The sequence below is a fragment of the Dermacentor variabilis genome, chromosome 4 (assembly GCF_050947875.1).
Source record: "Dermacentor variabilis isolate Ectoservices chromosome 4, ASM5094787v1, whole genome shotgun sequence".
In the NCBI taxonomy this organism is placed as follows: domain Eukaryota; kingdom Metazoa; phylum Arthropoda; class Arachnida; order Ixodida; family Ixodidae; genus Dermacentor; species Dermacentor variabilis.
In genome coordinates, this window is record NC_134571.1 from 19,781,624 (window position 1) to 19,808,708 (window position 27,085).

The 27,085-nt window shown below is 45.2% G+C and overlaps 1 protein-coding gene across 1 annotated transcript; it reads right to left on the reverse strand.

The window, feature by feature from the left end:
* Positions 1-14,671: 14,671 nt before the first annotated feature.
* Positions 14,672-25,310, reverse strand: LOC142578755 (DNA-binding protein RFX6-like). The gene is made up of 16 exons (XM_075688301.1): positions 25,139-25,310; positions 23,184-23,307; positions 22,823-22,884; positions 22,610-22,687; positions 20,588-20,618; positions 20,425-20,529; positions 20,044-20,121; positions 19,262-19,375; positions 18,881-18,930; positions 18,698-18,792; positions 18,566-18,624; positions 18,351-18,483; positions 17,763-17,854; positions 17,506-17,629; positions 15,177-15,299; positions 14,672-14,787 (listed from the first exon to the last, which is right to left on the reverse strand). The coding sequence occupies exons 1-16, from the start codon at positions 25,231-25,233 to the stop codon at positions 14,726-14,728; spliced, it is 1,425 nt and encodes a 474-aa protein (XP_075544416.1). The 5' UTR covers positions 25,234-25,310; the 3' UTR covers positions 14,672-14,725.
* Between the last annotated feature and the right edge of the window lie 1,775 nt (positions 25,311-27,085).

The window sequence follows — 27,085 nt, forward strand, 5'->3', positions numbered from 1 at the left end:
GTGTCCGCCGGCGCCGCCGTTGTAATCCCAGTATCATCATCATCATCATCATCATCATCATCATCATCATCATCATCATCTTTTATGCCCACTGCAGGACGAAGGCCTCTCCCTGCGATCTCCAATTACTCATATATCCTGCGCCAACCGATTCCAACTAGCGCCTGCGAATTTCTTAATTCCATAGTCTTTTGCCGTCCTCTACTACGCTTCCCTTCTCTTGGCACCCAATCTGTAACCCTAATGGTCCACCGGTTATCTAACCTATATACGCATTACATGACCTGCCTAGCTTCATTTTTGTCTTTTAATGTCTCTCCTAATATCGGCTGTCCCCGGTTGCTCACTGATCTAGACTGCTCTTCTCCCTGTCTCTTAACGTTACGCCAACATTATTTGTTCCATCGCTCTTTGCGCGGTCCTTAACTTCTTTTCGAGCTTCTTTGTCAGTCTCCGAGTTTCTGCCCCTTATGTCAGCATCGGTAGAATGCATTGATTGTACACCTTTCTTTTTAATGATAATGGTGAGCCTCCAGTCAGAATTTGACAATGTGTGCCGAATGCGCTCCAACCCCTTTTTATTCTGTAAATTTCCTTCTCATGATCAGCGTCCGCCGTGAATAGTTGACCTAGGTAAACGTACTCCTTCACAGACTCTAGAGGCTGACTGGCGATCCTGAACTCTTGTTCCCATGCCAGGCTATTGACCATTATCTTTGTCTTGTGCATATTAGTCTTCAACCCCACTCTTACTTCCGCTGTTAAGGTCCTCAGTCATTTGTTGTAACTCGTCCCCAGTGTTGCTTAACAGGACAATGTCATCTGCAAACCGAAGGCTGCTCAGATATTCGCCCTTGATCCTTACTTTTAAGCCTTCCCAGTTTATTAACTTGAATACTTCTTCCAAGCTTGCAGTGAATAGCATTGGAGAGATTTTGTCTCCTTGCTTGACCCCTTTCTTTATAGGTATCTTTCTACTTTTCTTGTGGGGAATTACCGTAGCTGTGGAATCGCTGTAGATATTTTCCAAGATATTTACGTAAGTCTTCTGTACGCCTTGATTACGTAATGCCTCTGTGACTGCTGGTATCTCTACTGAATCAAATGCCTTTTAGTAATCTGTGAAAGCTACATAGAGAGGCTAATTGTACTCTGCGGATTTATGGATTACCTGATTGATGACATGGATGTGATGCATTGTAGAGTATTCCTTCATGAAGCCAGCCTGTTCTCTTGGTAAACTGAATTCCAGTGTTTCCTTTATTCTATTAGAAGTTACCTTGGTGAATATTTTATACTATATTGGAAGTAAATTAAAGGGCCTATAGTTGTTCAATTCTTTAACGTCTCCCTTTCTTTCGTGGATTAGCATGATCTTGGCATTCTTCCAGTTCTCTGGGACCCTTGAAGTCGTTAAGACATTTCGTATAAAAAGCCGTCAGTTTTTAAAACATGATGTCTCCTGCATGTTTGAATAAATCGATTGTTATTCCATCTTCTCCTGACGCTTTTCCCCGTTTCATGTCTTTCAATGCCCTTCTAACTTCATCGTTAGTTATAGAAGGAGCCTCTGCAACCTGTTCATTACTTCTTCGACTGGAGGTATCGTGGCCACTCTGGGTACTGTGCAGGTCAGTATAGAATTCCTCCGCTTCTTTTACTATGTCTATGTTTTACTATGTCTTTTACGGTATATCACACACCCTGTCGCGACAAAGAGTTTGTGCCTGCACGGTCGAATGACATGTATTTTTGGAATGGGGTATACATTCCCTATTGCTTGGCGTGATGCCTCAGTGCACGCCTGCTTCTTGACATTGGCGCGTGTCCATTCAAACTATTTGTGCTTGGTTCAGATTCACGAGTGATTCAGAACTCCGTCGTTGCGGGTCGTGACGAATTCGAATGAACGGTACAAAGGTCTGCAGTGTGTCTTGCATATTGTATTTATCCTATGTGTTTGCTGATACATGCGTGTGTAATGATAATACGTATAGTAAGAGTGTCAACGAAATTGAAGGCTGCGAAAATTCACATTTCGTACAGGCTTATTCAGGGCCAGAGTGCGCTTCAACAGGCTGCGCTCGGAGGCAGCAAGAAGCTATTTTGTTGTAACATGTCAGCCGCTGCTGTTCGTTCATTTATAATTCAAGAAAAGGGATACAATGCCCGAGCGCTCAAGTTATTAATGCAGAAGTCGTTACCTGGGCACTCGCGTCTTGCAGACAAGCAACACAGGTTACACACTACATCCACCATAAATAACGTGCAATGTGTTTTGCTCCACGCTTTGCCTTCCCGCACACCGGGAGGACCTCTTGGGAATAGAAAGACCTTTGAAAACACGTGTACCACCATTAATAACTTGCCAATAATTCCTGATTTTCTATTTGCTTGACAAAAATAGGCACTCCGATATTGATTGGCACAAGTTCGTTTACATAAACTTTTGAGGACAGCGCAAATCTTGGACTGCAGATGAAAAACTACATCCTTCGATGCATGCGTATACGGTTCGCCGTTCTCGAAGGTACCAAAACGATGCGCCTCCATAGCCTGCTTCCTTATTCCTGTAATACATAAGGTGGGCGGGCAAATATATAAAATAAACTCTGAATCTAGAATTTCATAATACATGTGAGGCAAAGAACGCCGTTGTGCACCGAAACCCCGTACGGCGAAGTGCAGTGCATGGGGCAATGGCCAGTGAAAAGGAAAATGTTTAGTTATGTAACGTTTTAGAAGGCGGCTACTTCATCCAATGCATGAAAATGTTAACCACCCATGCTACAGAACGCGGATTGGTGCAGTCTCTGATGGCGCATATTGACAGTTCGGCTAAATTTCACAGTGACAAGTAAGTACACTTGCAACGCTACTTGTGTTCTTGTTGAGAGAGGTGCATTTACTGTTAGGGTTGGCGTCGGACACCACGGGCGATACGTGATCCCCCTACCCTCTACTTGGTCGGACACCACGGGCGATACGTCATCCCCCTACCCTCTACTTGGTCGGACACCACGGGCGATACGTGATCCCCCTACCCTCTACTTGGCCGGAGCCCACGGGCGACAGGTCGTTCCCCCTACCTGCCACCAGGCTTCGTCGAAATGAGGCTTGACTTCCCCTGCGAAGGTCAACGTCAGTCAGCTTGCGCACAAAGGGCCTTCTCCCAGGATTCGTCGAAAAGAGGATTGACTTCTCCTACCCGTGCTCGGTAATGCAGGAGGAGGGGCCCTGTATCCGTGCCTGTCACGTGACATCGACGGAGACAAGATCCCGCCCACACTTGCAGAGAGCCTATTTAAGGGGCTCCGAAATGTACTTTTATATACTTCATGCTTTCCTTATTTTCTTTCAACTACCTTTGAATAAACCGTGCAAGTTTCGCACTAGCAAATCGTCTCGCCCTTGCTTGGTCGCCATGATCTACCGGATGCCCGCAGCCCGCCGACAACGTCACGCTACCCAATAAGTAATGTCGGTCGAGCTTCGATAGGCAGGCGCCGCTACTTCTCGGCAGCAGTACGGTACGCTACCCTGGAGTACGCAACAAACTGGTTGCGAGCGGTGGGATCGCCTCCAAACGCAACAGTACACGTAAATGGTGCATGTACAGTCAAATGGTGTCGCGAGCGACCTAGCGCTTGGAGTAGTTGAGACGTAGTGAAGCTAAGTGCGAGCACGTTTCTGAGTATCAAACGACGCTTGGAGAAGCCTAACCTAAATGAGGAGAATTGGTCAGGTTGAGGATCGAGCCATTTTATATCTCCCTCTATCTCTCTAACCTTCAGCACCAGATATTACGCCCACACTAAGAGTGATAAACGTTCTCAGCTCCCGAGTTAACAATGCGCATGTCCGATGTGGGCTTCGCATTACACGGCCTAAGTTGTTCTCGATCAACGCTCAAAAGCCAAAGGCAAGCAAGCAGTGGCTCACGCACAGCCATCCGTCCTCACAATCGGGTCACAGTCTTTTTCGAGGGCAGTGCTTACTCATTAGCTTCCGCGCAAAACAAGCCAAGCGAGCTTGCCAGGCAGCAGCGAGCAACGCACTAACGACGGAGCCTGTTGTCGGTTGTGGTTGCCTCTCCTCAAATCGACCGCGATGGACGGCACAGGCTGTGCCTGGACGGGTTGTTCTGAGCCCCACGTGCGTATAGCCGAACAAAGCAAGAGCCCCGACAAACTGCTTCTTTCAAAAACGTCTCGACGACGAGCGACCGACGCGAGACTCGAAGCAACACGTTCCGCACCACTGAGCAACTCTGCCGCGTGCATCGATAATTTGCGCACCGTGGCCAATCCACTAAATGTACGGAAGCGTCGGACGCGGCCGGTCGACCAGGCTATCGGCCGACGAAACGACCGAGTGACGCCTCTTGTTTCCGCGTTTCGTTATTGACTTCTTTTCTTCGCTTCTCTCCTCTAGCATGCAAAACAGATTGCGCCTCCAGGACAGGAAGGCCTCCACAGCCATGGCCTGCCTGAAAAGCAAGTTGCCGCCGCGGCACAGAACCGCTCCATGCCAGAACAAGAAAAGAGGCGTCGCTTCTTTCTCGCATTTTTCTTCCTATTTATCTCGCGTTGGGATTATGTTCGCGTCTCCCTGAAGCGACACGTGTCCTGGGGTCGCTGTTTTTTCCGCACTATGAGAATCGACTTCGCTCGGTAATGTCTTTACGTGGTGGGTCTTCGACTGTCTTTCTCACGTTTGCTTCCTCTTGACGCTAGCTGCATGCAGGAGATGCAGAAACTGCCAGGCGGACTCTCAATAACGCCTAAGTCTTTTATTTTTAACAGGGAAGTTGAAATGCGGTCCTCACTCCATGCAGAGTTGTGGGAAAGCTCACACGAGAGGCCTCCCTAGCGTTACCTGCAGTTAAGACATATATAGGGGGTCAGCCTTGCAAAATTCTTTTGTTCCTTCCTTGCCCTTCTTTATGAATCCAGGACATCACTGCATGTGCAAGTTTTATGAGTGCTTGATCGCAATGCAACGCGCACGCGCGCAGACACACACATACACGCGCGCGCGCGCACGCACAAACGCACGCACACACACACACACACACACACACACACACACACACACACACACACACACACACGCACACGCACACACACACACACACACACACACACACACACACACACACACACGCACACACACCACGAAAACAGAGCAACAACGCAAAGCAAGATAGCACAATGCGCAAATGACTAACCTGGTTTCTCGAACGTAAAGATCTATACCTTTAGACAGATGAACGGATCTTGACAAAACCAGTCCCATGTCTACATTGTGGTAGCCTTGTTTTCGTCAACTAAAAAAGAATACCGCGCATGAACACCCACCAGTCACCATTCTTTTGATATCAAGGCAGCATTTGACTACGTGTTGCACTATGTCCTGGTAGCGGTCGACATTGGTGGAAGACGTATACACCCGGGTTGCAGACTATAAGCAAGGGCTGCCACCGCTCATGGACACTTCAAACGGCCCGACTGCGTATGAAGCTATTAAGAAGGGCGTGCTTCAGTGCACGGTGCTCAGCCCTTCATTGTTAAATCTTACCCTTATCCACTCTAAAGAAAAGTTGCCCCGTGGTGTTCAAATCACGATGCATGCAGACGACATCTGCATTTAAGGCGCGTCACGTTCATGTGACACCACAGAACAGCGGCTACAGGAAGCGCTGGCCATCATCTCCGTCTACTCTTACGCACACAGAGGTCTGCAATTATTCCAGTAAATAGTGCCGCCATAGCTTTACATGAAGAAAACGAAAGCATAGCATTGATACGCGGCGGCTGCGCTCTTCCACATGTGGGATGACAAAACTTTCTTGGAGTGCTGATTGACAGCAGGCATGTCTTGGTCACCGCTGGTCAAAGTGCTCTGTAGGCACATCTTACTAATATCGCAAGTGTTACGATACATGATGGGATTACGTCTCAATAGCGATTGCCGCTCATTGGTGTCCCTAAGAAAGTTTACATGAGTGTTCAACGCCACAGCCTACCGATGCTGCAACCAATATCGTTCACCTTGGCTAGCCCAGTGGATTGTACAGCTATGGAACAGCGGCGGAAGCTAGACCTTCACAACTTGACGCGTTATAACCCAGCAAGAAACACTGTGTCGTTATTCACATTATACACATTATTCAACTCAGGGAGCATAGCGTCCGATCGAGCATGCCTTCAGTCATTGCCCGCGTGCAGCAGCTCGTACCTCTGAATTTTCCGCTTTGGGCACTCTCATACGTACGAGTAGAGTTACACATTCCTGGTATCAGCATGAAGAAAACAAGCAGGGTCTCTACAAAGCGTGCTGGGTCGCATCGTCGAAAAATCCTACCTTCACAATGGGTCGAGTTCACCATGTGGTTTTTACATATCGTGTACTTGTCAGTGCTTTACCTGCCGTCTGCAACTGTTAACATCCAGCGCATCAGCTAGACATTTATTTATTTATTTATTTATTTATTTATTTATTTATTTATTTATTTATTTATTTATTTATTTATTTACTTATTTATTTATTTATTTATTTATTTCAATATACCTTACATATTCGAAATGGGGCATAGAGTAAGGGGGGCGACGAATGAAAGGTATATATACCAATTATGAGTGAAAACGCCTAATGTAAACAACATAAATAACATAGGCGTAGTATCATAAATTGACGTAAAAGCGAACAATTAAAATAAACAGCAAATACATTAGTAAGAATGCAGGTAGCAATGTTATATTGAGCATGCAATGAAGATACCATGACACTGCAAGTAAGCCTATCTTAAATGCACACATGCACACACACAAAAAGTGATCTGGAGCAAATACGGTATAAAAGAAGCCATCCTTTACATCCTTTGGCAAATTCATCAACGTGAACATCTTCAGGACGCCGACATCAAATATCGAAATCTTAATGGATTTAAAAGCGGCTCTGACAGAGCGCGTGTAATATCAACAAGGCCTGTAACCAACACCCATATGATCAGCTATATTGACTGTATTCATCCCCACGTGGTCCATGTAACTAGCCACACTGTCATATTTGAAACGAGTACTGGACAACGTGGCATATGTGAAAACTAAAAAATGAATCTAGCTTCCGCAGAAGTTCGCATTTAGAAAATTTCAATCCTTTATATTTATCAAACTCCGAAGCAAAGGCACTACCGAAGAATTACGCCCACACGGATAGCAATTACCTGTGGAATCAGCCGCCTCATCAGCACTTTCCTCATTTGTATAACTCCACCTTATCTCATCAGCTTCATCATTACCTAAGACAATCTAGAATCGGTTTCCTCTGAACGTCGCATTCATCAACCTGTGCCGTCTCGGACAGACCATCAATCCTTATTTTTATAAATGTGGTGCGTTAGAAGCCATGCCACAGATATTGTTCGATAGCCTAGCTTATAGAAGCAAACATTGCTTTCCCATGAGATTGTTTAGACCACAGAAACGAGTACGGAAACCATGGATTAACCGTGACCTGATGTGTCCGATTAAGCAAAAAAAATAAAATAAAAAAATAAAATAAAATAAAATAAAATAAAATAAACTGCACAGTTGTTTTCTAAAAAAAGCGAGATCTATCGATTCTGACGGATTTTAAGAAGCTACGCAATCGACTGAGCAAGGATTTAAAGAAAGCGAAAAAGGGATATCATGAACACCTTTTCCAAAGCGCACGCACACCTGATCGTGCGTGGGTGATTATAGATAACGAACTATAGACGCATTCACGGGAAAATCATCTAAACAAAATTACTCTTAACATTATATTAACATTAATATAGCTCTTAACATTACTCTTACAAAATTACTCTTAATTACTCTTACTTTCCACATTGATGCCTTCAGGTAGCACGCGCGGGTCTATTGACCAGTTGTCTTCACCCAGAAAAATCACTTACTCGTAACGCCTGCGGCAGAAAGGATGTTCCACATCCGCCGCCAAGGTTTGTGAGTGGTGGCGCTGGCTAACACTCCCAACGTTAGTTCTAGTAGTAACAGATCAATGCCCAGGAAAGTGGATGGGCAAACCACGCTGCGGTAGCTGAAATGGTAGAGCATCGCCCGCGTAATGCGAAGACGTGGGATCATTCCCCACCTGCGGCAAGTTGTTCTTTCATCCACTTTCATTGCCATTAATATATCATTCCTTTAATTAAATTAGTAAGTACAAGTAATTTCCCCTGTTTTTCTTGTTTTATGTTTGTTGGCTTCTCACGGCATCTTAACGGCAGAACACTCTCCGGCATTGCTTTGTCGGGGCACTTCAGCGCACATTATGTCTAATTGCTACTAAAACACGCACCTCCAATTAATTCCTCTTACGTGCTTGATACAAATATTCTAGACACAATGTTCTTCCAGTTAACAGATTGCTCGGAAGTGTGCCAGACGAGCAAGGCCGTCGACATAAGTTGTCCACAGATTAGGCCAGTGAAACACGTGCTCGATCTTATTTGTCCATACTTAGCACATATCTTCAGTCTTCCTATCGAATCGGATATCTTTTCTTCCAAGATGAAGGAAGTAAGTGTATCGGTAATACATAAAGGTAGCGACACGAATGACGTCTCTAACTATACCGGCCTACGTTGGGCTGTCCGTAATCCCTAAGGGCATTGAAAAAATCATTCTATCGCGATTAAATGGGTTTCTTTCTAAGCACGACATATTGTCCGGCTGCCAGCATGTCTTTACCAAAGGTAGGTCTACTGAGTCTGCGTTTCTAGTGCAAAAGGAAATAATTCTACAGAACACCGAGAAAGGGCAATTAACACTTAGTGTTTTCATAGACTACCGTAAAGCTGTTGACTCACTCCATCATGGTATGCTGTTAACTAAACTACAACAATACGGCGTCCGTGGAGTGACGCACTCACTCTCGCATTCAGAATTTATCTCACTAACCGGCAACAGAGCGTGGCTAATAACGGTTTTTTTTTTGTCAACACCTAAGAATCTACCGAATGGAGTTACTCAGGGCAGCATCCTGGGCCCCTTTTTATTTAACGTACATGTTAATGATCTAAATAAAATTGACAACGAGACTAAATTTATTTTATAGGCGGATTACACTAGTATTTTTGTTACTGCCTATAACGACATCCACTTAGTACTGCGCACCAACTCTGTCCTCTCAAAATTACATGAATGATCGCCTAATAACTACCTTCCCATCAACGCAAAAAAATCTAAGGGCATCATTTCCATTGCCAAGAACGAAGCCGTTACTGCCGTAAACTTAACCATGGGTTCCCATACTATTTAAATAGAGCAAGAACACAAGGTGTTAGGCGTAACACTTTCGAACCATTTGCTGTGGAATTCGCAGATCCACATGACTATAAAAAAGTTGTCCTCAGCTATTGGCGTGTTTTTCAGGTGTCGACACATGTTCCCCTGTAGTTTTGCACCGAATATTTAGGGGCCTTTATGACTTGGAACCACATTAACTATCTTCGATTGGGCAGGCAATGAACTGCTATGCAATGATTTATTAAATAATACAACTAGGAACTGGGATATTGCTTCAGAACAAGCCCTTATTACCTGAGACGGTATACCGTCAGGAGCACAAGCTGCTTTAACCTTTACATTAGTAAGCAGCTTAAGGACACCATTGTACGTGACAGTAACCACAGGCATGCACTCATAAGACATTTCACGTATTTCAGGTAGGTCATCGGGTGCAAGCCGAAGAAAAGACAGGTTTAAAATAGGAATTCAGACGGCAAGCCTTCTCGTAATCGTCGTACACGCTATTCTCACCAATTACTAAATTAAGGATTGTGGTCATCTCCTTAGTACTCGCTTTCAGAAATTTCCAAAATTCTTTAAGAGTTTCTGTTAACTTCGTGCCAAGGGAAGAAATATAACTTTGTTTAGATACTTTGATGTTTTCTTTAATTTTCTTGCCCGTTCCTCGCAATGTTTTAAAGACCGACGGCTTGCGATTTACTACGTATGTAGCGCACAGTCGACGTTTCTTATTAGTAAGTGCTCTAATTTCCTTATTCACCCATAATTTGTCGTTTCGGCGTCTGCTTGATAAAAGTTTTGACGGAACATATTCCTCTATCAAAGAAAATAGTTTGTCTAAAAGAATCGAAGCTTCGTCTATGTTCAGAGCCTGGCTAAAACACAGAAATGTAAAAGAGCAACCTTACGTTACGAATGTGCGTCCAATTATTGAATACGCTCGTGCTGCGTGGGACCCTCAGACCTCGTACTTTGTTGTAGACCTCGAACGAATTCAGAACCCTGCAGTCAAGTTTGTTTCTGGCAATTACGACTTTCGCAGCAGTGTCTTCGCAGTGATTAAAGAAAACCTAGGCTGGAAATCATTAGCGCATCGTCGAACGACCGCAAAACTACAACTGTTTTTCCAGATATACTCTGGTGTCACCGGAATATACAAATATCTTTACATTTTGCCTCCCCACTTTGTGTCTCAGCGATGTGATCATGACTATAAAGTTCTCGAAATGCGCTGTCGCACTGCTTTCCGCAATTAATTTTTCGCGCACGCTTCAGCTCTGTGCAACAGGCTCCCTATGAGCATTAATCAATGTAAAACCTGTTCCGAGTTTGTCTTTCTTATTGTTAAATTTTTCATTGCTGCATATTACCCTGTTATAATTTCTTCACTTGTGTCTTGGTTTACGGAGTGCCTATTGCAATATTTTACCTTTCGCTTTATTGTTTTCTCGGTTTCCCTTGCCTATGTTGTCCTGCTGATGTTAGTCTTGCTCTTTTTTACTGAGCTTTCTGCATATGTATATTTTCTTTACGGAGTCAGTCCTTTCTGTACCAGTGTATCTCTGAAATGCTCCCGCCCCTACCCCCTATGCTGCAATGCCCTTGTGGCGCTGCAGGTATTGGCATAGATAAAACAACTAGACACACGTTCCCCTCTCGAATCCTCTTCCAACTTTATGGTTCAGTCTTTCGATGGCATTTAAAATACTGTTTATCCATAAGGCGCATAACAACAAAAAGTAATATTAGTAGGCTCTTGCTGTTAGAAAAGAAGGTCATTCGCTGCGCAAGCCTTGTCAACTATTTTCACCCAACAAAAGAATTATTTCAGAGAAGCAAAGGACAGTTAATACCGAGCACTCGTACAATTACCGTCGCTTGCATCATCTTCATTTTGCAGAAACAAAAACTGCTGAATTTCTACAGAGCATATCTAATCCTGTAGAACGTTCCAGTATTCGTATGACAAGGGAATGCTAAAGGTGGTTGGTACTGTGCCCTAGAGTCTGTAACTGTAACTCACAATGTACCAGTGCTACTGAATAAACTTCAAAAAAGAAATGTTTAAATAAAGGTGTTGGGTTTTCACGAGGGCGATTGCGCAATATGTTTGTATTTGATGAATTTCATTGATCCATTTGATTCATCTCCTCTTATATATTACTCGCATGTGTTATTAGGGCGACTAGTATGTAGTGCATGTATTTGCATATCTTGATATGCATAGTATATATATATATATATATATATATATATATATATATATATATATATATATATATATATATATATATATATATTGATATATCACTTATATTATAGGTATAGGTACTTATTGATGTGACTTCATTGTATTGTCATTTAATACTATTACCAATGCATTGTCACTGCTGCCGATTATTGGCCCCTCTAGCCTCCGTCAAGCTGTACACTTACAGCTTTCTTGCCAGGGGAGCCTTCTACACAACGTTGCATGTGTGTAGTGAATAAAATTGAATTGAGTTGAATTGAATTGATATGACTCGTTATTTAAGTAGAACGGGCTCTGGTTCCCAAGAGTCGCTAGAGCTGAAAAGTACACACCGTCGACTACCGCTACTTCGACCCTTGTGGGACTGCAATATTTGGTCGAATTATTTGAAAAGTCAAATTAACAGACGGGGCGCAATGAACGAATAATTTTTTTTATTACTTGAAGTAGTCCGAATGTTCTTTCTTTTTCGTTTTCTTGAAGCGCGACACAACCAGCATACGGCGAAGAGCGCCGACATGTTTAAACGCTGGCTCAACGTTCGATTCTCACGTTGCTGATAGTGCCGCCGTCTGGGAGTTATTTATATATATATATATATATATATATATATATATATATATATATATATATATATATATATATATATATATATATATATATATATATATGGGGTTTTACGTGCCAAAACCACTTTCTGATTATGAGGCACGCCGTAGTGGAGGACTCCGGAAATTTTGACCACCTGGGGTTCTTTAACGTGCACCTAAATCTAAGCACACGGGTGTTTTCGCATTTCGCCCCCATCGAAATGCGGCCGCCGTGGCCGGGATTCGATCCCGCGACCTCGTGCTCAGCAGCCCAACACCATAGCCACTGAGCAACCACGGCGGGTATATATATATATATATATATATATATATATATATATATATATATATATATATATATATATGTGTGTGTGTGTGTGTGTGTGTGTGTGTGTGTGTGTGTGTGTGTGTGTGTGTGTTTGTGTGTTCCCTATGCCTCTCTTGTGCGGAGCAGCGTGTGAGGGGTTACAAACATGGGAGCACAATATCGCGTCAGAGCGCAGCAGCGTGAAGATCCGTCATCAGGCGCTCGAAAAGATATGGAGGATCCTAAGTTATGTGGGAAAGCCGCATTCTTTACTAGCCCGTGAGACAAACAACGGGAAACTTCATCCTTTCATATCAGAAGTATGGCAACCTAAGGCTGTTAGTGAAGCTGGTACAAAATAAGCTAAGGTATGCCATGGCATTATCGTAGCAGTCCCTGACATATGTGCTGAGGCATGGCACCTGGACGTCGGTGCACATGCCACAATGTAAATGGTGCAATCACTCGGAATAATCATAACACCGAAAGAAAAAGCTCAAATAAATTTTTAAAAGAAGATAATTCATAATGAGAATTGCGCTCCAGATAAATAAGATTTATAAGATTTAAGTACCAGACAGTACCGTATACATAAGCAGCATATTTCAACTCACGAGCATTTATTTGTAGCGAAATGGCGCCGTTGCCGACTTCGGCTAGCATATGCTACCAAAGTACAGTACAGTAACTCTTGCGCCAATACAGTAACTCTAGCGCCAACGTTCGTTGCCACAGCGTGCGCGTATTGTAGTGGCATCTCACGGTACGCAAGAGAAACAACACTGCGCTGCTTGTAGCCTCCAAGATAAACGCGCGCCGACCCGCTTTCTGCGCGATTCCAGACTAGCGCCGCGTGCGCCACCACTACATTATAGAAGAAGGCACCTTTTCGCTTTGAGATTGCCAACGCCAACGTACATACGGCGCCAATCTTAGAGGGTTGGTGCTGCAAGCACAATGTGGTATCAAGGTTGGCCACGCATCGGCGGGACGTCGTGGCACCCGCTCATCACTACAGAACACCGACAACCCGCACTCCACTGAGCAGATGTGTTTCAGGCGTTCAGGAATCCAATATCAAAAGAAGGCACTTGCTTAAGAATGATCGTGTTTAAAGTTTAACAGCTTTTGAGTCTTAGTCATTGCTTGTTACGCAGAGGCGGAAAAATTGAACACTTCCCAGCAAGAAAAACATGTGAGAGTGGAATATACACAAAGCGCAAGATCAGTATGAATGTCCCAACTGAAAATCCAGTTGCTTCTGTAAAGGTGAAGTATCACTATTCTGTCACGAAACTATTCGGTGTCACATGAAGATAAGGTCCACTGTGTTGAATTATGTATTTTTTTTCAGGCTCAGCATTGTACGTACCCAAAGAAAACAATAAAGCAGGCATGAACAAACATTGTTCTGTCATATCGATTACCTGTGTGCAGTATTGAGCAGCGTTTCATTTTCGGACAATCAAAGAACGCAAGTACGCCGTAAATGCATTGTCACCCAATTTTGGCTACAGGTGTGGCAGGAATGCATGTCACTTAATAGGCTAATTATATATACTTAATCAGTACAGGACCTGAAGGATCATGTCTCTGCACACAGGGACATGACCCTTGCCTGACGAACTGTCCGTCGGTAATACAGTCAAACCTCGACTTAACGAAGCCCGTTTTACAAAACTGTAGGTCTAATGAAGTGATTTCGATTATGGAATTTAATGCACTGAAAACACAGAAGAAACGAAATGAATTGAATGTCTTGCCTGACTTAACAATGCTTGATGGGGGATACGGGTGAAATATGGGTAAGCCGGCTGTCATATCAGGTGATGGGCGCCACTGACTCATTCAAAAGGTTTGCAGCTTCCATGCTGAACCTGGAGACGCACTGAACGAGGTCACTGTCTAAGTGCTTTCGATTTAACGAAATATTCAATTTCACGAAATAAATCTCAGGTCCCATCGACTTTGTTTAATCGAGGCTTAGCTCTAGTTAAATCGTAAAACGTGGCGCAATGTTAAAAAACAGTGCTTCAAATGTAGGAGTGAATTTTTTTTATTGCTTGTTTCCTTTCTCGTTTTTCTGCTTAGCACGACACAAGGCTTTTGTTCGGTCCTGTACATCCTACTAAATTAGCTTTTATGCGGAACCACAGTTATTTACTCGGGTGTCTGAGGTGCCCGACACAGCGTACGGTAGAGACATTGTGGACATACACTTGTAAATGCCTTTATTTATGCCAGCAGCACTGCTGAAAAGAACTTGCTGGATACGAATTCAGCATGCACGCTGAAAAATCACAGCTGCGTACGAAGTTGCCATTCTCGTGCGCACAGCATCTGTAGCAGCGGCGAAGACATTGAAAAGTAACATTAAGACCGGCACCTCCAACAAGCCACCTGTCTGATGCACACTTATAGTAACACGAACCCGAAGAATGCGTGTAAATATTCAGTCTAAGTACCTCGAGTTTCTGCCTAGAGAATTGTCAGAGAAGCAGCTCGTTCCTTAATAAAAAAAATTGTGTGTGTAATCATGTGACTAAGAGAATGTATTGGCGAATATATATAACACCTGCTGGGTATTATCAACATGAAATGTTACTGTATTGCGCCTGTATGTTCATGTATCCTGTCGATGCTACTCTCAAGACCATGCGAATGCAAATTTGCCTATTCTAAACATTAAGAAATGACTAATGGTGGCACATCAAGCCGTTCAAACTTACCTGGATCTTCGGTGCATGTTAGCAGCTTCTCTTGCCTTTGGAGTCTGGCTTCTTTGCTAACGGACGTCTCGAACGCGAGTAGCATGTACTCCTCTATCATGACGCGTAACATGTGGACATGACCTGAGAACATAGGCATCTTGGAGCACAGGTAAATCGCGGCGCCAACATTTACATTATTATGCACACAAGCTGCAAGGTGATAGCTAGATCAGACACAATGCTCAACTCATAAACCCGGCACTGTGTGTGTATGAAGTGCTCAGCGGTAAAAAGATTATTTCATGTTCTGAATATGAGTGTGGTGGTGGTGGTGGGTTGTAGCAGCAGGCTGGTTTATCCTGGTGATCAAGGTGAACGGTTCTTCGAGACACCTAGCAGCTCCGTCGAGATGTACCCTACAGCGGACGGCAGCCTCTCTCCTCCAAGAGAGACTTGGGGACCACCTTCACATCTTCGTCGATGGATCCGTGATACCGGAGATGGGCTCATCCACAGCAGCCTGCGTTGCCCCGGCCCTACAAAAGAGCAAGGTGTGCCGTCTCCCTGGACATGCAAGCTCTACCGCAGCAGAACTAGCAGGACTCCACCTTGCTGTGGACTTACTGGCAGAGGAGCTATCAACGACTGCGGTAGCTATCTTCTGCGACTCCAAGGCGGCGCTGCTTTGCCTGCAGAGCCCTGACAAGGCTAGCCTTGGGGTTGCACTGCTGTCCTCAAGACTGGCTGCCCTTCAGGATGCAGGATGCTCACTATCCCTGCACTGGCTACCGGCGCACGTAGGGATCCCGGGCAATGAAGAGGCAGACACTGTCGCAAAGAGTGCCCACCACCCAAGCGTCCCCCTCAGCCCTGCTGTAATGGCCGCGGACTACAGAAGACACAGGCTGCGCCGGCACATCATCGCCTGCCATCCGGATAAACGGTTATCCCTGGGACGGCCTCCACGGCCTCTTCCACAGCACAGCCTCCCACGAAGGGATACCTTGTTGCTTCTTTGACGACGGGTTGGCTGCTACTGGACGGCAGCCCGCCGGCACCGCCTTGGGAAAGCCACCTCGGCAGCTTGTGCCTCCTGCGGTGACCCAGAGACTCTGGAGCACCTTCTGCTGGCCTGCCCTGCTCATCTGCAGCACCGGGGCCGACTTCTGCAGGAGTTCTCCCGCCTGGGGCTCCCATGTTCCCGACAGGAAGACATCTTCTTCCCCAGTCGTAATCAGCTACCAGCCTTCCCAAGTGTCATCCAGTACCTCGACTTGTCGGGGCTCTCGGCGAGACTCTAGGATATTTCTTCAAAGACGAATAGCCGTTAGGCTATTCACCACCTCAGGCCTCCTGACCCGCCTCAATTTCGCTTTTGCTGGGCCCCCTCATAAGGTCTGTCACCAGTCCCCTCCTCCGGTCGAAGCCACTGGGCCTTCCAGGCCGGACTGCTCCTCCGCTGCCATGGCGACTCTCTACCTTTCTCCCTCCTTCTATCTCCTTCACTCCCATATCCTTCCCCCTGCTGGCGCTGAGCAGTGCTCCTGCAAGGGTTGCAGAAGATAGTGCCAGCCTTTCCTCCTTTCCCTACAAGAACCACTTCTCTCTCTGGGGATCAAGGTCGGCAAGTGCTCCGCCCGAGCGTCTCTTACAATATCACTGCGGTGTTTCGCCACATGTCCATCAAATCAGTCTATCTTAGGAATGTGATAAGGAGACGAGTTTATTTTTTTTTTGCAGGCTATAGTTGACCCTTCTGGGAACATAAAGTATTGCACGCAGACATAGGGAAGGTCCTTTTTTGTGCATTTTCCAGGAGGGCATCCCTTTCCTTTCGGAATTTCGGATACACAGTTTGGAGAATTGATACACCCTGTCATAAATAACCACGCCGCTGTATTAGTAGATCTTGTCCTTATGCGATACCGATGTGAGGCTTCTTCTCGACGAAATCCCTTGGTTAGGCAGGGTATATGTGGTGCAACCCAAAGTGACCCAGAGTGATTTCGAATGTCAGAATTTTTAAATTGATCGATGGAGCCTTGAATTTGGGAGGACGACAGAGCGCTGCGTGTGCAGGAGCACAAGCTTTTTCGTTGTCGGCGATACCAGCATGGGAGGAACTCACTGAAACTTTACTGTGAGGCCTTTGTTGCCGAGTTTTTTCACGAGGGCTAGTGACTTGCGCGGGAACTTGATGAACGGTAGACCGCGGTAGAGTTGTTGCAACGCGACCTTTGAGTCCGTAAGGAGAACCACATTGTATGGACATTTACGTATAAGCAAGATGCAACTGGTTGCATCTAACAGTGAAAAAATACAAGATAATTGAACTTGAACCCCTTACCGAAGCTCTGAGCCCGGGACAGAGTCAAGTGCCTCATGATGGCTGAGAAAAGCAGCATCCAGGAAAGCATGAAATCTCTGTATACAATGCTGCGACTATGTGTGGTGCCGTTATGTCCTGCTTCCTGTTGCAGCATCCAAACCCAGAAGGAAAAAAAAACATCACATTATAACAGGAAACGGCATTTGTCAGTAACGCGAGATTATTCATTACTAGAGCTATGAGTTATAAACGTGAATGCAGACGTGTTAACGCACCATAACGGCGTTGTCGAGAGCCATGTCCATCCATTCTGTCAAGTCTTCAACCGAGGCGTGCTTTTTCAAGAGCGAGAGCAGCTCAGCAACTCCTGAAATGTGACAACCTCTCGTCAGCGTTTTATGTAGTCTATGCTTACAAGGTAACTGTGGTGTTTCTGTTTAATGCGTAACACAGCCTCTAATTAGAAATCTATGGCGCTGTTCTGCGTGAAGTATATGGTGAAGTATATGTACGAAAGCGCTGAGCTCGGAATAGAAAATGCATAGGTGTAACAAAATCCCTGTAGCATTTTCTAAAGAGATCTAGAAGGGACTCGGCGCAATTTAGCATGCAACAGAAACTTTTAGACAAGGGTGTCCTTTCCTTGTCCTTTTTCTTTTCACGTAGGCTATGCTAATGTTTAGTTGCACAGCTCAGCTTTACCGCTGTTCGTAGAGAAGGCGAATTCAAATTTGTGCGCACGTTTCCCACATTTCTTTTTACTGTTGGTATTTTGTCAACACATTACTACGTCCCCATATCCCTCTTTCATGGGTGCAATGAGGTAGGAAATACGTTTTCACATAGACGATACAGCGTCTTACCTAGAGCTGACGCCATTCTGCCGTTTTGAAGGCAGGCGAAGGCTTCTTCGACGGTTTCATCCATGACAAGCTTGCTCAAATCTTCCAACATGCGCTGGGTGTAGCAGGCGTTCGATAGCACGCTTCGGCATGACTGAAAGGTGAAAAAAAAGAGCATTCACATAGTTGCACGCAAGCCTATTACTTATATTGCCACCAAGAAAGTGACAGTTCACCTGCGCCAGCTTTGTAAACGACATCTCCCGTCTGAAAACCTTGGTCCATTCCTGAAGCACTATACGTAGAAAAACAGGCAACTTTTTAAGAAGAACAACAAGTTACCATGCGTTGACCTCAACGGCACTTACCTTGAATCTTTGTTTGCCGTAACAGCGAAGCTGGAATAACACTGCGGAGCCAGTCGGGAAGCTGGCTTGTGAAAAGGTTGAGTTCCTGTTGAAAACTAATAATTAATTAAAGAAAACAAAATTATAATGGCGTTAACCTTCCGTCTGTTCGTTCTTCGCGACGCTAATTCGCAAGGACCGTACCTTTGAGGTAGTTCCTGGATCTGTCTGGGAGTCAGAATCTCTTGCATCGCCTGCATTTACAAAAGTAAAGAGCTTTTCGACTCTATTAGAATATTTTTTACTTTTACTAGATTCTCACATGTTTCAGACGTGTAATTTTTTTACATGTCCTTCTTTATTACATAATAAACCTATAGAGATGTCTTGTTAAAAAACACTCGTATTTTGTGCGATATCTGGTCTTATTTTGTGTCGTGGCGTCTGTGGGAATGTGCTTTCAAAACTGGCGCATGAGCCGACGAGAAATTATGCCCATTTACGGGTTGTTCACGTGTCAAGGGTTCTACATTTCTTTTTTCAATTCGTTTCTTAACATTAGTTGGAGTGATTCGGAAGGCTTACCACGTAGAGATAGTCGTCCCACACAGAGATAAGGTCGCACACAGTGGTGCTGTGGAGCAATGGCAAGAACGCTTCCTGAAGGCTGCTCCAGAAGTGAAGTACCATATCTTGAACCTTTAACAGACATGCAAAACCTGAAGCTTACTCACAGCACTATTGCTAACTCTTGTAGAGTCAGACATGTAGTTGGACTGCTACTATGGCAGCAACAACAACAGTTTATGAAAGGAAAGAAAAAGAAGGAACATGAAAACTGAAAACTGAAGTCTGAAAGGTCTAAAGCACCTTTCCGTCTCGAGAAACTAGAGTAAGGGCACAGGTATAGCGCGTGACGCGTGGTGAAAAAAGTTCGAGCCGACGTTCACAGATGCCCTTTTTTTATTTAAGGTATGAAGGTCCTATAATGTAAAACTATGACATGAGTTAAACTGTGCAGCTGAACGTTTCGAAGCCTCTGCAATCGTGACCAGACCGGACGTCTGACAGCCTGCTTGGACCTCTGCAGAACTTTTGTTACTCTAAAGTTCCAGGGAATGCGAAAGTCAGGGCTACTCGCTATCTTCAGCATCGTAGCACCACGCGTGCTACAAGTGCCCTGCTGAAGGACCTGACGACAGATCTCGCCACTTGCGAAGTGTGTTGAATACTTGTGAGAAAGATAGACCACTCGTAAGAGCATAGAGTGACGCCATTGCATTGAGGTAACAATTCTTCACTCTAACCGAAACGAGAAACCCAAAAAGGAACTAGAACTGAGAGGGAAATTAGAACTCTGTACTCACTGCTTTGAAGTCGGCTATCAGAATGGCATCAAGAAGGCTGCAACAGTGTGCACGGTACATTGACAGAAAGCCCTCCGCCTGAAGCGAGATCATATATACTATAAGAACAAGATCATCGACGACACCTTTCACGGGATTAAATGTTTTTTTAAAGGCGTAACACTATTTTTGAGAAGTATCGTTCAAAGCAATGAAAGTATTATCACTAAGATCAGGGACTGACTACATAAAGTATTACGAGGACTCTCTGAAGTAAAATTAAATGTCAGGGAAGCTGTAGCTGTCGTATACAGCGCAGAAACGAGTTGCAAGCACTCCATTGCTCCTAAAGGCAATGCAACGTCAAGCAAGGGCTCTATGCAAGCGTTTGGTTGCTCCTACCTTTATTGAATCGACACAGTCCGTTGCAGTCAAGTCTCGAATGTCCGGAATAAACGTCCATTTCTTGTGGCTTTTGTAAGGCTCCACTTGTTTGGGCTGATCGCCCTGGTACGAAGGAAGGACTTGTTCTGGGCTGTTACCAGGAGGACAATTTTATTCTTACCTCAATGCCCTTGACCTTCTGGCCTGAAAACCTTAAACGAAGGAAGCAGTGCATCAATAGCGATTGCATGAAAAGGGTTATATTTCTGCCAATGCCATACTTCGCTGTGCATATAGACTACGAGACTGTATGTATGTATGGCTATGTATTCTGTATGTTTAGGTTCAATCGGCAGTTACAATCATGGTCGCGTTACATGAAACGATAAGTGAAATGACAGAGTTGTTGTATTCACAACACAACCTGGTACTCACGCAAGTTAACTAAATTGTAATACCAGCAGTTCCAAAGCAACATTCAACATGTTTCAGCGAAGTTTCTTTCTTTTTTTGTAAAATCAGATACTCGCGATCAAGGATTTTTATCCTCGGCTATCAGAATAAAAATCACCGGCTATGGCGATACTCCCTAATGCGAAATTCGAGCGCAGCTCTATACGTGTTTTCATTTCGCGATATATTGAGGCCTCGCACCCACCACAGCACCGACTGGCAGAGCCGCAACGAGTGGCGCTATATATAGACCGACCACATACCACTTTCCGGCAACTGCAGCTTATGCAACCGCAGTCTTTACCGGGAAACGCTTGCGGCGAGTGCTATGCGCGAAGGTGAGCTTTCTGGTTCGTTTTTTTCTTTTCCCCGTACGGCCGGTACCGCCGCTGTCGCGGATGCACGGACGTGAGTGCCATCTGATGGTGCCTCAAAGTGGTTTCTCTGCTTCCCTCCTCATGGTGTCGTTGCACCCTCCTTTTCCGCTTGCTCCTCGCCCCCTCTCCACTCTCACCATCTTTCATCCGCCGCTGCGCTCCGCGTTCGCTCTTTCATTCTTCGCTGTGCTCGTTCGCTCGGTTACGCCGCGGTACGACGCCGAGGCACTCCGGCGCTCAACGCAGGAACGGGCGTCTAAGAGCTGCGCTCTAATAAAACGTACCAGAGAAATTGCTGTGCTAATGGCAAGTGAGAATCAAACCCTGCCGCACTCGTAAACGCTAGCCGTAGTGGAATTTTCAGATGGCTTAAACTGGGGGCTACACTTGTAAATTTGTAGACTTGTAAATTGTTGCAGAGACGGACGACCGAAAGCGACTACCTTCATAATTTGCGTTCATCAGCGCAAGATAGCATTGTAATAAAAAATGATGACCACTTTTGGACCCTCAACCTCTAATGACGCAATCATTAATCACGTTGAACGTAGATGAAGTCACCCCATCCTTTCGGCCTTCGGGCAGCATCCTAATGCGGTACACAGGCACTGGAATGCCTCCGCGCCCCCTGGTTACTCCCCATTATCATGATCCCATCCATGCCTTGCAGCTGGGCGACCTGTACTGCATCACCCGAAGACCTGCGCTAGACTCTGTGGCTACTCCTGGTGCGCCTTGTCTGCCACATCCATGGGGCGACGGCTCCCGTCGTCAATTCACTACCACTGAGCGTCACGTCCACAAGGGACGTCACTCCGACAAGAATCGCCATATGATAAAGTTCTCTTCTGCAGTTTTTCAATAAATTCAACCATCAACGAAAGCAGTTACGAAGATAATATGTATACAAAATTATCAGCAGTGGTAGAACGAGGGATGTTTCAGGCTAGAGCCAATGTTTCGAGAAGACTACTTGGTTTTGCACAAGCGTCGGAACGTTTCACCCTTTGTCAGATTGTCGGCGACAACCATCCTTTGTTAGACGACTGTTGATATCATTGCAAGTCGTCTGCTTCGTGTGAACTTTTGCCTTCTTTGGATGTATACAAGATATATTTTAATTAAAGATAGCCGTATTTTAAGAACATTCCCAGAATGAAATATGTCGTTTGTTTTGGTCCATGCAAGTTTAAATTTAGATCGACCGCGTTGCTCATATACATAAGAGTGTTTCCAAAGTCGTAGTCGTTGGACCCACATTCATCGGGTCATGATTCTGCTGACTCAAACGGGTGCCTGCGTCGCTCTTAGACAAATGAAAAAAAAAGCGTAAACGCAGGCTCAACGCGGAATTTACTGACTTTGATTCTTACCTGGTAATGTCTTTGCCGCAGTACACTTGATCATAGTAGAAGGACGTCGGTTTTAGGCCTATACCGTAATAGTGATACCTACACGACAGACAGATTCATTTTGTTATTCTGAGTATCCTTCTGCCCAACACGAGAAAAGCAGGAATGTCTAAAGTACTTGTGGCCCCCCCTTTCACGAACCTAAAAATGCGAACTGCTCTGGAAGAAACTCACCGTGACTGTCCCCTCGTTCCGAGCCTCCTGGTCGTAACGGCCGGGAACTTCTGTCGTATGAGCTGTACAAAAGTGAAATGATGCTGAAATATGTGCGAAGGAGACGGAAGAACACGCACTTTATAATGCGATAGCGTTAAGGGCCCCGTGTCTCGGAAAATCCGGTGCCGGAGCCGACGACAAGAAGTGTACTACAAGTAACCGTAACACAAGAAGTAAGTAAAGCCGAGATGTTCTAAGGTCGGTGGGTGCCTAAGCAAGCTATAAACACCTTAAGAGATACAAAAACGACGGCAGCGCAAGACTTCACATTGCACTCGATGCAATACCTAGGTCCTTTTCATCGCTGTCCTTCACTAACCTTCCCGAATGCCGCGGCTCCCATCGGCGATTTCGCACTCCGGCGGCAGTGGTCCAGGTAATGCTGGTACAAGGTGCATCGCGGAAGGCACACGCCCGGCGACGCAATGTAGTTGGCCGACACCCTGCGTTTGGCGGGTTTTTGATTATTAGCGGCTCGAGACCACACACTTAAACGGTTGCGGGTAGCTTGTAAAGAAATTACGAGGGTTGTCCGTAAAATAAGGTTCCCAATGATTTTTCACAATGAAAGGGATGCTTATTGGCACTGAATAATACATTTTTGAAAAACCTTTATTTTCCCCAATTTTTCGACATAGTCGCCGTTGACATCAACGCATTTTTGCATGCGGTGTACCATCTTCTTTATGCCTGAATCGTAGAACTCCCCCCCCCCCCCCCCCCGCCTCGTGAAGGTAGCTTCAAACCTCTTCTTTCGGCTCCTCTCCGGTTCTGAAATGCTTCCCAACCAGGTGTTTCTTCAATTCAGGAAAGAGATGGGAGTCACTTCTGGGATGGGAGCCCGTCTGGGCTGTAGGGCGGGTGTGTTACAGTATCCCATCCAAATTTGTTGATGAGATCGTTGTTACGCGGGCGATGTGTAGACGAGCGTTGTCCTGATGGAAACGCACTCCCTTGGTGAGCATGCCTCTCCTCTTGTTTTGAATCGCGTGGCGAAGGTTCTGCAACATCTCACAGTATCGGCAGGCATGAATTCACACAACAGTAACCCCTTCCTTTCCGTAAAGGCGCTCGCCATCCCTTTGCCGGCAGAAAGTGTTTGTTTGAACTTCCGCGGCTTCGGCGACTCTGGCTGCTCCCACTGACGGGATTGTTCTTTCCTTTCCGGTCTCGTGTAGCGAACCCAGGTCTCGTCCCCAGTGAAAATAGGGTCCAAAAATTCCTCGCCGTGGGTTTCGTGGGCCTGAAGAAATTCACGGGCCACTTCAACACGTTGCCGTTTGTGGTCTTCCGTAAGCATTCTCGGGACCCATCTTGCACAAAGCTTGGAGTACCGCAAATGGTCTGTAAAATGTTTTTCAATGCAGGTCTTGCTGACATCAGGGATCATCTTGCAGAGCTCCCGAACCATCACCATTCGATCTTTCAGCATTGCTTCTTCCACTTCCGCAATCGTTTCGCGCGATACCGATGGCCGTCCAGAACGCTGTTCCTCATGGACTTCTGTACGTCCGTCTTTGAATTCTCTGCACCATTTGCACACGTGTTGTACGCTCATACACTTTTCTCCGCAGACTTCACACAGTTGGGAATGAATGCCCACCGGCGCAGTGTTTCTTTTTTTTTTTTTGCACACAAAAAGCGAATCACAGTGCGTAATTCGCCCCTGGCGGGAGAAGCGAGTGGAAGCTCCATGCATCTCTAACGGCTGAGCATCGCAGACAGCTCGCCGGGGCGGCGACTGGGAGAGGGGGAGCCAAGCTACACGCCAGTGTCGCCGAATCTCGCGTAACAGCGTTCCTCGAGATTACAGTTCCTTGGGAACTTCATTTTACGGACAACCCGCGCATGTTGCTGTCCCATATCTCGAATGATTGACAAAGCTATGACCCGAATGCGGAGTTTTCAATTCCGGTTTCTAGACAGAATAAGTGGAATTTTTACACAGTTTTAAAATCATACAAGGTACATACATGCATATTATAGGGCCCAGTGATGATGACAATTTCGCAGAAAACGTGTTGGTATGAACAACACAGATTACCACACGAACTATGGCGCGTTTGTAGAGACATCTAGGGATGTCTCCAGCTTATGAATGTTATCAAGGTTGCTTGGTTTCAAGAGTCTTTTTCAGGCGCCAGAAGAATAAGGCGCCTAGTGTGAAATGAGACCCTATAGTTTTACTTGGAGGTAACCGTGAGCGTTCAAGCACTAAAAGCCATCGTGTACACACATACACACGCACAAGCGTGGAACAGACGCAGTACTTACCATTCCAACGTGTCCCTATTGCGGTGGTCGCTTTCCACGACTTTACGCTTCCTCGATGACTTCTGCTTCATTGCGTGTACTTGGACAACGTTCATTGTTCACATCGAAGACATTAACGGACGTGGCTTCAATTATTACGTGAAAGGCAGCGGCGTTGGCTTGTCATCGATGCTCGAAGACGTTTGCAGGGGCTGATTGTCCTTACAGAGGAGAAGCTTGCGTTAGAGTGGTAGGGGCGATCCGTAAGCACGAGCGATCGCCTTTGATGTCCGCTGAGAAACATCTGTTGCTTCCGGCGGCTGCTCCCTTTGATGTTCTGCCGCTCCACAGATAACGTTATCTCATCTTGCCATAGCGGTCCATTAAAAAGAACAACGATTCGTCCTTTCCGCGTAGATTCCGTGAAAGCCGGTGCGTCAGCTCGCAAACGACCGCGCGTATAGGTGCGCCAGAAATACGCCCATGCATGTTCGTCAGTGGTTCCGCCCGGACGTTGGAAAATAGGCCGCGTTGATGCCATTTTAGTAAGTTCCCAAGCTCCGAGCCTAATACATTGAGAGGCAGTGGATTTGCGAAAATATGGAATTCCTTCGGCGCCTAGGCACATAGCCCCGAATTCAGAGTTTCAGTGTGCATCCTTAGCGACTTGCACAGTGAACCAATAAGTTACAAGCGCCATACCTTTACACCGCAGAATTCACATATGTCGAGGAATCCGTGCCTGTAAACATTTGTTACTTAGTGTATATGGCATCGCTACACGCTACGGAATCAGTGAACATTGCGTGCGATATGGGAAATGTGTTTGCAGTGATTCTATGGACAGCCGCCCGAGTATCTGACTATAGTATATGGGAGTCTGCCGACCTTAGTAAAATGCGGCAACAGTGAAAACCAAAAGCAATGCACATACTTCACGAACACGATTGGCTATACCCTGCATGCAACGTGTCGATTGTAGGAAGAGAGAGATGCATATGAAAAAGGAAAGACAGGGAGAATCAAAGTCGCGCACGGTTGGCTACGCTAGGGAGAAAAGAAGAACCGAGAAGGAGAGTAAGGCACTCAGTGTATAACTTATAGCGGTGTCACACGTACCCTTCTGATCGCGATAGGGGCCAATCCGGATTAAGAGGAAGCTTTAGCTCGGGTGCTCCTTTCTAAATACATGTAAAAGAAGAATTCGTTTTTCTCGGCAATCACTGCACCAAATTTGACAAACCTTGTGGTATTTAAAAGAAAACTTAAAATCTAGTGACTGTTGGTTTCCAATTTTTCATTTAGATAATAAATTTTTTATTAAAGTTCGCAAAACTGAAAATTTTCAGAAAATGGAACTATCAAGTTTACAATTCTGTAACTCAGCAAGGAAGAAGGATATCACAATTCTGTGAATTGCATGTGATAGTACATCTAAAGCGGACAAAATTGATATGTTACACATAAATCTAAAGAAATTAGTAATATGGAAATACAGCTTTTGCAGAACCCTCGTACACAACGTAACAAATTCACGTAATATATAAATTGACATATCGAATTTGTCCGCTTTGAATGATCTAGTGAATACCATTTACAGAACCGCGATATCTGTCTTTGATGCAGAGATATTAATTTATTAACTTCGTGCGTCTATTTTTTTAAAGCTTTGGGATTTTTGAAAATCCTTTCAGTAAAATTCAAGCGCTAGATTGAAATTCCGCTTCCAACAGTAACTAGAATTTAACCTTCACTCTCAAATTCAACAAATTTCATTAAAATCAGTCCAGGGGTTATCTCATAAAAGCGTTTTTGCGTTTTACATGTATTTGAATAGGCCGCGTTGGAGTTTTCGCGTAGAAACTTTCTTGTACTGCTACAAGGTCATTGTCTGATCGTCATCGCGATCCGACAATAGCGATCCGTGAATCGTGATATTTCTCGATCGCGATCGCAGGTCGACGTCTG